The sequence below is a fragment of the Mus musculus genome, chromosome 5 (genome assembly GCF_000001635.26).
Source record: "Mus musculus strain C57BL/6J chromosome 5, GRCm38.p6 C57BL/6J".
In the NCBI taxonomy this organism is placed as follows: domain Eukaryota; kingdom Metazoa; phylum Chordata; class Mammalia; order Rodentia; family Muridae; genus Mus; species Mus musculus.
In genome coordinates this window covers 45,847,391-45,858,130 of record NC_000071.6, presented here as the reverse complement: position 1 = coordinate 45,858,130, position 10,740 = coordinate 45,847,391, and the positions used below count along the sequence as shown (strand labels likewise).

Sequence of the window (10,740 nt, the reverse complement as noted above, 5' to 3'; positions counted from 1 at the left end):
CTCGAGGAAGCAAGCATTTGGGCGGAGGGAGTTAGAGGCTAAACCCACTGGGGGCAAAACATTAGAAGTCTGGGGCCGAGCTGCTATCTGGAAAAGTGCGAACTGGCTAGGCTAGGAGAGCGCTCAACGCGAGAGGACTACAAAGCCCAGAGGGCACAGCGTCGCTCTCTTGCGCTCCTCTACGGGACCTGCACGCAATGGAGGCTGGGAAATGAAGTCTTCGGACTTCCAGCGCTCCGCGCGAGGGCAGAAGGGAGGCGTTGCTGGTCCGCTCCTTCAGCACGCGGGTTCCTGGCTGGCCTCCGGGTTTCTCGCTCCCGCTCAGGGTTTTCGTGGACGGCGGGAGCAGTATGGCTTGCCTGAGTAAACTCTGGGGGGAGGAGGGGAAGGGAGTGGGTAAGGAGGCGGGGTCAGCGGAAGCGGCAGGTTGCTTCCTTCTCTCCGCGCTCCCTCCCCGCCTCTCCCCGAGGGAGCGGTGGGAGGGGGAGGGGAGGGCAGGAGGAAGGTAGTGACACGTGTCAATCAACCCCCCTCCGGGGGGCGCGCGCTCCGGGGCTCGCGCCGAGGGCTCGCGCCCCTGCCTCGTGCCTGCGCCGCTCGTATGTAAATGAGGGCGCGTGACGCGGGACGCAGATGGACAAGGGAAGAGAGAGAATGGCCGCTGCCGCCGCTGCTGCCGCCGCCGCCGCTGCCGCTCAGTGCCGGAGCCCTCGGTGCGCGGCGGAGAGGAGAGGATTCCGGCGGGAACTCGACTCTTGGCGCCACCGCCTCATGCACTGTGTAGGTAAGAGAGACACGGGCCGGGCCGGGCTCGGCGCCACGGTGCGGCTGCCGGAGGAGTTTGTGGCTGAGGGGTGTAGTTGGAGCTCCGGTTCGGGTCAGTTCAATGGGGAGCGATGGGAGCGGCGGCGGCGGCGGCGCGGCGGCCCCGGCGGCGCCTTTTGTCTCGGGGCTCCCTGCCCGGCGCGGTCCGCGCCCCGCCGCCCGCCTGCCCGGCTCCGAGCTCCCGGGGAACTGTTAGTTCGGACCCACTCTCCGAGCACCCCGCGGAAGCAGCCCGCCCGCTCGTGCTGCCCCGAAACTCCTCGGCGCCCGTCGCCACCCGCCGGTGCCCCTGTCACCGCGGCTCTCCACCGGGGCGGAGGGGACCCTGGAGCGGCGAGCCGGTCCGCGCCCCCGGCCGGGCGCTCACACACCCCCTTCTTGCGGCCCTGGGGCTGGCGGCGAAGACGCTGCCTAGTTCCTGGGACGCGGGACCAGGGGTTGCGGGGCGCTCGCGGGGCGGGGGGCGGGGGGCGGGAGAGGGTCGAGGGGCGATGGGGGCGGCGCCTGAGGGGCGGGGGGCGGCCGCCTCTGCCCTCTTGCGAGTGGCCTCGGATCTGTGTGTACCCCTTTAAGAAGGAGCCGCTCGAGCTGACGGTTGGGATTTGAAGTTCTTCCTCCCTCTTTGGAAGTCTGGACGGATGGGGGGTGTTGCTATGGCGACGGCACCCTCCCCACGCCCCCCCCCCCTTTCCTTGAGGACGCCCCGACGACTCCGGTCCTCTTTTCGCTGTCATGTGATGGACTCGCGTAGCCCTCCCCGCCTCCCATTCCTGTTCAAATGCAGTTCAGTTTTCCGTTTCGGTGGGGTCTGATCGGTTTTGCTTCAAACTTGCGCGCTCCCGGCTGTCATTCAGTGGGCTGCTCCGGGTAGCGGGAAGTACTGGGACTCCCTTACCTTGTTGCGGTCGCTGCTTTTCCTCACTCAGAGTGCGACGTGTGCCCACAGCTGTTACCCAGCAGGTTGGTTCAGTGCAACAGAGGGGCTGCGAGCGGAGGGTGTGCTTCGGCAGGGGTTACGGGGTAGCTTTTGAGGGGAGGAGGTGGGAGTGGAGGCTGGTCGGTGTTAGGAGTGGGTGGTTGCGTCGGTTTTCTTTTCTGACGAGTAGGTGTCAGCCTTTGGAGTTGAGTGTAGTAAGCTCAGTTCCTTGGGAAGACAACTCTCTCCTAACCGTGTTTTCATCTGTTCTTGCGCCACCTCGCGCCCTGTCCCCCTTCCCCATCCCTCGCAGATTTGCTTGGGTAGAGCCCTAAGGTCTGTCTTGTTTTCACTAATCATAGTAGATGAAACCAGATGCAACTCCAGTTCAGTAATGTGCCATACAGAATTATATATATATATATAAGCAGAAGGGAGGGCACTCTGATTTAGGAGCATTTCGGCGATGTTTAAGCAGTTTGCTCTTAAGAGCAGTGTGTCACCTCTCTAAAATGTATTTTGGTTTTATCTGTGGCAAAGTTATATGGAAGCGGGGGTGTGGTGTGGGAAAAAAAAAACAACCCATACTAAATGTGTGTCCGTACTTGTATTTCATGAATGCAAAGTGGATTCGTTTTGACAGTTACTTCTGTTTAGATCTGTTCCGTTAAAAACCCGCCTAGAAATAGTCGCGTTCCTTCTTGTGGTGTCCCAACAAATAGCACTGACAGCATTGTAGTACCGGCTCACAGCACTGTTAGGCATCCAGTGATTTGAAGATGAGCATGCTTAAGTTGTGCTTTACAGTATTTGACTATTTGTTTTTCTCATGTTGTGTCACTAAATACATTTAGTATGACTTTGAATAAAAGAAATGTACTTTTGAAAGTAAAATTTTGATTAAGTGAAACAAATTAATTTGATCTAATGGGAAACGAGGTTAATTTTTTTAATATTTAGTATTCTGTAATCTGTATTGCACTTTCATTGTTATACACAGTTATATTGTACCATACATGAAAATGTTTCCTGAGAAACAGCCATATTTGAGAACTTGTTTCACAGTTTTTGTCTTAGAGACCTGCTGAGATCCATCTTGTATATTGTTTTTGTCATTGCTAGTTTTAAGTAACAAAACCCTTCTAAATAGAATATACATCTGTTGGTTGTGGGAGTGGTCTCATTTAGTAGTGGTGTGAATTGGTGATAAAAGTCATTATTTTAAGCTGCTTTGCTATGATACATACTTTGCAGAAAAACTTCCTGTTCCTTATATGTATGTGTGTGACTTATGTGTAGATGTATAAATATATACATTTCTATATTGAATAGTCAGTGCTCTTATTGATTGAAATACCTTTTTATATAAAACATTCTGGCTATTGAGAAGGAAAATGATTTAAGTCTTGGTTTTCAGCAAGAGTTCAAAATCATAAACATATTCAGGTTATATAGCCAACTGGTATTATGTCGCAAATGAAGTTTCTTGAAACCTTGCGTCTTCACTTAACTAGTTAAAAAATAGGATTATCTTTTTGTGAATGTATATTGTCTGAAAATTTTGGGAAGGAAGTTATCTACACTGTCAGTGAATCATTATAGTGATTGACAAGAGAAAATGTTTGCAGCCATCTAGAAATATTTCCTTTATAAATATGGGACCTATGTCTTTGCCTTAGATTTACTCCGCTGATTCATTTCTGGTTTTGTTTTTTTTTTTTTTTTTTTTTTTTTTCCATTTTTTATTAGGTATTTCGCTCATTTACATTTGCAATGCTATACCAAAAGTCCCCCATAGCCACCCACCCCCTCTCCCCTACCCACCCACTCCCCTTTTATGGCCCTGACGTTCCCCTGTACTGGGGCATATAAAGTTTGCGTGTCCAATGGGCCTCTCTTTCCAGTGATGGCCGACTAGGCCATCTTTTGATGCATATGCAGCTAGAGTCAAGAGCTCCGGGGTACTGGTTAGTTCATAATGTTGTTCCACCTATAGTGTTGCAGATCCCTTTAGCTTCTTTGGTACTTTCTCTAGCTCCTTCATTGGGGGCCATGTGATCCATCCAATAGCCGACTGTGAGCATCCACTTCTATGCTTGCTAGGCCCAGGCATACTCTGACAAGAGACAGCTATATCAGGGTCCTTTCAGCATAATCTTGCTAGTGTATGCAATGGTGTCAGCATTTGGAAGCTGATTATGGGATGGATCCCCGGATATGGTAGTGTCTACATGGTCCATCCTTTTATCTCAGCTCCAAACTTTGTCTCTGTAACTCCTTCCAAGGGTGTTTTGCTCCCACTTCTAAGGAGGGGCATAGTGTTCACACTTCAGTCTTCATTTTTCTTGAGTTTCATGTGTTTAGGAAATTGTATCTTATATCTTGGGTATCTTAGGTTTTGGGCTAATATCCACTTATCAGTGAGTACATATTGTGTGAGTTCCTTTGTGAATGTGTTACCTCACTCAGGATGATGCCCTCCAGGTCCATCCATTTGGCCAGGAATTTCATAAATTCATTCTTTTTAATAGCTGAGTAGTACTCCATTGTGTAGATGTACCACATCTTCTGTATCCATTCCTCTGTTGAGGGGCATCTGGGTTCCTTCCAGCTTCTGGCTATTATAAATAAGGCTGCTATGAACATAGTGGAGCATGTGTCCTTCTTACCAGTTGGGGCATCTTCTGGATATATGCCCAGGAGAGGTATTGCTGGATCCTCCGGTAGTACTATATCCAGTTTTCTGAGGAACCGCCAGACTGATCTCCAGAGTGGTTGTACAAGCCTGCAATCCCACCAACAATGGAGGAGTGTTCCTCTTTCTCCACATCCACGCCAGCATCTGCTGTCACCTGAATTTTTGATCTTAGCCATTCTGACTGGTGTGAGGTGGAATCTCAGGGTTGTTTTGATTTGCATTTCCCTGATGATTAAGGATGTTGAGCATTTTTTCAGGTGCTTCTCTGCCATTCGGTATTCCTCAGGTGAGAATTCTTTGTTCAGTTCTGAGCCCCATTTTTTAATGGGGTTATTTGATTTTCTGAAGTCCACCTTCTTGAGTTCTTTATATATGTTGGATATTAGTCCCCTATCTGATTTAGGATAGGTAAAGATCCTTTCCCAATCTGTTGGTGGTCTTTTTGTCCTATTGACGGTGTCTTTTGCCTTGCAGAAACTTTGGAGTTTCATTAGGTCCCATTTGTCAATTCTCGATCTTACAGAGCAAGCCATTGCTGTTCTGTTCAGGAATCTTTCCCCTGTACCCATATCTTCAAGGCTTTTCCCCACTTTCTCCTCTATAAGTTTCAGTGTCTCTGGTTTTATGTGAAGTTCCTTGATCCACTTAGATTTGACCTTAGTACAAGGAGATAAGTATGGATCGATTCGCATTCTTCTACATGATAACAACCAGTTGTGCCAGCACCAATTGTTGAAAATGCTGTCTTTCTTCCACTGGATGGTTTTAGCTCCCTTGTCGAAGATCAAGTGACCATAGGTGTGTGGGTTCATTTCTGGGTCTTCAATTCTATTCCATTGGTCTACTTGTCTGTCTCTATACCAGTACCATGCAGTTTTTATCACAATTGCCCTGTAGTAAAGCTTTAGGTCAGGCATGGTGATTCCACCAGAGGTTCTTTTATCCTTGAGAAGAGTTTTTGCTATCCTAGGTTTTTTGTTATTCCAGATGAATTTGCAAATTGCTCCTTCTAATTCGTTGAAGAATTGAGTTGGAATTTTGATGGGGATTGCATTGAATCTGTAGATTGCTTTTGGCAAGATAGCCATTTTTACAATGTTGATCCTGCCAATCCATGAGCATGGGAGATCTTTCCATCTTCTGAGATCTTCTTTAATTTCTTTCTTCAGAGACTTGAAGTTTTTATCATACAGATCTTTTACTTCCTTAGTTAGAGTCACGCCGAGATATTTTATATTATTTGTGACTATTGAGAAGGGTGTTGTTTCCCTAATTTCTTTCTCAGCCTGTTTATTCTTTGTGTAGAGAAAGGCCATTGACTTGTTTGAGTTAATTTTATATCCAGCTACTTCACCAAAGCTGTTTATCAGGTTTAGGAGTTCTCTGGTGGAATTTTTAGGGTCACTTATATATACTATCATATCATCTGCAAAAAGTGATATTTTGACTTCCTCTTTTCCAATTTGTATCCCCTTGATCTCCTTTTGTTGTCGAATTGCTCTGGCTAATACTTCAAGTACTATGTTGAAAAGGTAGGGAGAAAGTGGGCAGCCTTGTCTAGTCCCTGATTTTAGTGGGATTGCTTCCAGCTTCTCTCCATTTACTTTGATGTTGGCTACTGGTTTGCTGTAGATTGCTTTTATTATGTTTAGGTATGGGCCTTGAATTCCTGATCTTTCCAAAACTTTTATCATGAATGGGTGTTGGATCTTGTCAAATGCTTTCTCTGCATCTAACGAGATGATCATGTGGTTTTTGTCTTTGAGTTTGTTTATATAATGGATTACATTGATGGATTTTCGTATATTAAACCATCCCTGCATCCCTGGAATAAAACCTACTTGGTCAGGATGGATGATTTCTTTAATGTGTTCTTGGATTCGGTTAGCGAGAATTTTATTAAGGATTTTTGCATCGATATTCATAAGAGAAATTGGTCTGAAGTTCTCTATCTTTGTTGGATCTTTCTGTGGTTTAGGTATCAGAGTAATAGTGGCTTCATAAAATGAGTTGGGTAGAGTACCTTCTACTTCTATCTTGTGAAATAGTTTGTGCAGAACTGGAATTAGATCTTCTTTGAAGGTCTGATAGAACTCTGCACTAAACCCATCTGGTCCTGGGCTTTTTTTGGTTGGGAGACTATTAATAACTGCTTCTATTTCTTTAGGGGATATGGGACTGTTTAGAAGGTCAACTTGATCCTGATTCAACTTTGGTACCTGGTATCTGTCCAGAAATTTGTCCATTTCGTCCAGGTTTTCCAGTTTTGTTGAGTATAAGCTTTTGTAGAAGGATCTGATGGTGTTTTGGATTTCTTCAGGATCTGTTGTTATGTCTCCCTTTTCATTTCTGATTTTGTTGATTAGGATTTTGTCCCTTTGCCCTCTAGTGAGTCTAGCTAAGGGTTTATCTATCTTGTTGATTTTCTCAAAGAACCAACTCCTCGTTTGGTTAATTCTTTGAATAGTTCTTCTTGTTTCCACTTGGTTAATTTCACCCCTGAGTTTGATTATTTCCTGCCGTCTACTCCTCTTGGGTGAATTTGCTTCCTTTTTTTCTAGAGCTTTTAGATGTGTTGTCAAGCTGCTAGTATGTGCTCTCTCCCGTTTCTTCTTGGAGGTACTCAGAGCTATGAGTTTCCCTCTTAGAAATGCTTTCATTGTGTCCCAAAGGTTTGGGTACGTTGTGGCTTCATTTTCATTAAACTCTAAAAAGTCTTTAATTTCTTTCTTTATTCCTTCCTTGACCAAGGTATCATTGAGAAGAGTGTTGTTCAGTTTCCACGTGAATGTTGGCTTTCCATTCTTAATGTTGTTATTGAAGATCAGTCTTAGGCCATGGTGGTCTGATAGGATACATGGGACAATTTCAATATTTTTGTATCTGTTGAGGCTTATTTTGTGACCAATTATATGGTCAATTTTGGAGCAGGTCCCGTGAGGTGCTGAGAAGAAGGTATATCCTTTTGTTTTAGGATTAAATATTCTGTAGATATCTGTCAGGTCCATTTGTTTCATAACTTCTGTTAGTTTCACTGTGTCCCTGTTTAGTTTCTGTTTCCACGATCTGTCCATTGATGAAAGTGGTGTGTTGAGGTCTCCCACTATTATTGTGTGAGGTGCAATGTGTGCTTTGAGCTTTACTAAAGTGTCTTTAATGAATGTGGCTGCCCTTGCATTTGGAGCGTAGATATTCAGAATTGAGAGTTCCTCTTGGAGGATTTTACCTTTGATGAGTATGAAGTGTCCCTCCTTGTCTTTTTTGATAACTTTGGGTTGGAAGTCGATTTTATCCGATATTAGAATGGCTACTCCAGCCTGTTTCTTCAGACCATTTGCTTGGAAAATTGTTTTCCAGCCTTTCACTCTGAGGTAGTGTCTGTCTTTTTCCCTGAGATGGGTTTCCTGTAAGCAGCAGAATGTTGGGTCCTGTTTGTGTAGCCAGTCTGTTAGTCTATGTCTTTTTATTGGGGAATTGAGTCCATTGATATTAAGAGATATTAAGGAAAGGTAATTGTTGCTTCCTGTTATTTTTGTTGTTAAAGTTGGCATTCTGTTCTTGTGGTTGTCTTCTTTTAGGTTTGTTGAGGGATTATCTTCTTGTTTTTTCTAGGGCGTGGTTCCCGTCCTTGTATTGGTTTTTTTCTGTTATTATCCTTTGAAGGGCTGGATTCGTGGAGAGATAATGGGTGAATTTAGTTTTGTCGTGGAATACTTTGGTTTCTCCATCTATGGTAATTGAGAGTTTGGCTGGGTATAGTAGCCTGGGCTGGCATTTGTGTTCTCTTAGTGTCTGTATAACATCTGTCCAGGCTCTTCTGGCTTTCATAGTCTCTGGTGAAAAATCTGGTGTAATTCTGATAGGCTTGCCTTTATATGTTACTTGACCTTTTTCCCTTACTGCTTTTAGTATTCTATCTTTATTTAGTGCATTTGGTGTTCTGATTATTATGTGTCGGGAGGAATTTCTTTTCTGGTCCAGTCTATTTGGAGTTCTGTAGGCTTCTTGTATGTTCATGGGCATCTCTTTCTTTAGATTTGGGAAGTTTTCTTCAATAATTTTGTTGAAGATGTTTGCTGGTCCTTTGAGTTGAAAATCTTCATTCTCATCCACTCCTATTATCCGTAGGTTTGGTCTTCTCATTGTGTCCTGGATTTCCTGGATGTTTTGAGTTAGGATCTTTTTGCATTTTCCATTTTCTTTGATTGTTGTGCCGATGTTCTCTATGGAGTCTTCTGCACCTGAGATTCTCTCTTCCATCTCTTGTATTCTGTTGCTGATGCTGGCATCTATGGTTCCAGATTTCTTTCCTAGGGTTTCTATCTCCAGCGTCGCCTCACTTTGGGTTTTCTTTATTGTGTCTACTTCCCTTTTTAGGTCTAGTATGGTTTTGTTCATTTCCATCACCTGTTTGGATGTGTTTTCCTGTTTTTCTATAAGGACTTCTACCTGTTTGGTTGTGTTTTCCTGTTTTTCTTTAAGGACTTGTAACTCTTTAGCAGTGTTTTCCTGTTTTTCTTTAAGGACTTGTAACTCTTTAGCAGTGTTCTCCTGTATTTCTTTAAGTGAGTTATTGAATTCCTTCTTTATGTCCTCTACCATCATCATGAGATATGCTTTTAAATCCAGGTCTACCTTTTCAGGTGTGTTAGGGTGTCCTGGATTGGGCGAAGTGGGCGTTCTGGGTTCTGATGATGGTGAGTGGTCCTGGCTTCTGTTAGTAGGATTCTTACGTTTACCTTTCGCCATCTGGCAATCTCTGGAGTTAGTTGTTATAGTTGTCTTTGTTAAAAGATTGTTCCTCTGTTGATTTTGTTACCCTCTATCAGCAGGCGTGGGAGACAAGCTCTCTTCTCTGAGTTTCAGTGGTCAGAGCAGTCTCTGTAGGCAAGCTCTCCTCTCTCAGGGAAGGTGTACAGTTATCTGGTGTTTGGACCTCCTCCTGGCTGAAGGTGAAGGCCCAAAACAGGATCTTTCCCAGAAGCTGTGTTGCTTTGGCCAGGAAGGTGGCCAGTTGTCTGGAGTCGAAGATGTTGCCGCCTCAGAAGCTCTGTGGCTCTTGCCGGGAAGGTGGCTGGTTGTCTGGAGCTGAAGATGGTGCCGCCCCAGAATCTCTGTGACTCTCTCGCCCGTCCCAGAAACGGCTGGCACTCTGTATTCCACACGGTCACCCGTGCAGCCTGCCCTCCGCGGAGTCCCGGAGCCAAGAAGGCTCCCGCCGGCGCCTGTGCCACAAACCTCTCAGGCCAGGCAGACCCCCGTGCTCTCACCAGGAAGGTGGCCGGCTGTCTGGAGCTGAAGATGGCGCCGCCCAGAAGCTCTGCGACTCTCTCGCCCGTCCCAGAAACGGCTGGCACTCTGTATTCCACACGGTCACCCGTGCAGCCTGCCCTCCGCGGAGTCCCGGAGCCAAGAAGGCTCCCGCCGGCGCCTGTGCCACAAACCTCTCAGGCCAGGCAGACCCCCGTGCTCTCACCAGGAAGGTGGCCGGCTGTCTGGAGCTGAAGATGGCGCCGCCCAGAAGCTCTGCGACTCTCTCGCCCGTCCCAGAAACGGCTGGCACTCTGTATTCCACACGGTCACCCGTGCAGCCTGCCCTCCGCGGAGTCCCGGAGCCAAGAAGGCTCCCGCCGGCGCCTGTGCCACAAACCTCTCAGGCCAGGCAGACCCCCGTGCTCTCACCAGGAAGGTGGCCGGCTGTCTGGAGCTGAAGATGGCGCCGCCCAGAAGCTCTGCGACTCTCTCGCCCGTCCCAGAAACGGCTGGCACTCTGTATTCCACACGGTCACCCGTGCAGCCTGCCCTCCGCGGAGTCCCGGAGCCAAGAAGGCTCCCGCCGGCGCCTGTGCCACAAACCTCTCAGGCCAGGCAGACCCCCGTGCTCTCACCAGGAAGGTGGCCGGCTGTCTGGAGCTAAAGATGGCGCCGCCTCTGGTTTTGTTTTAAATTTTAAAAATGTCCTTTAAGTTTTGTCCCAATCAATGGCTCTGTTTATAATGGACTTTTTATAATCTTTCTATGCTAGAGTATAATTTTGAATATCCCCATGTAACAAATGCTTGAATGCTTTGGATGTGAGACTATTATCCTAGTGTTTACAATTCTACTGAACATTAATAGACACAGTCTCATATTTTATAGAGTGTGTAATTAGTATCTACTAACCAGAATGACACTGAACATTATTCCTTATGGAATAAGTAATATAATTAGTATCTAATGATTTATAAAATTAAAAACAGCTAAGTATAACATGAGATAAATATATTAATGCAGCTTAAAACATTATTCAGACTTGAAA

General features: G+C 46.2%; 1 protein-coding gene across 20 annotated transcripts in view; it reads left to right on the top strand.

Moving 5' to 3' along the window:
- The first annotated feature begins 295 nt into the window (after positions 1–295).
- Lcorl (ligand dependent nuclear receptor corepressor-like) overlaps positions 296–10,740 on the top strand; it is a 160,655-nt gene continuing 150,210 nt past the window's right edge. For 5 of the 20 annotated variants that reach the window (XM_006503818.4, XM_011240709.3, XM_030254345.1 and 2 more), the window contains exon 1: positions 303–784. In XM_006503818.4, coding sequence (XP_006503881.1) covers positions 634–784 — 151 coding nt within the window. In that variant the 5' untranslated portion in view covers positions 303–633. Of the gene's footprint in view, positions 785–1,305; positions 1,786–10,740 lie in introns of those variants that run through there. The other 15 variants (NM_001359874.1, NM_001359871.1, NM_178142.5 and 12 more) reach the window with 9 other exon arrangements.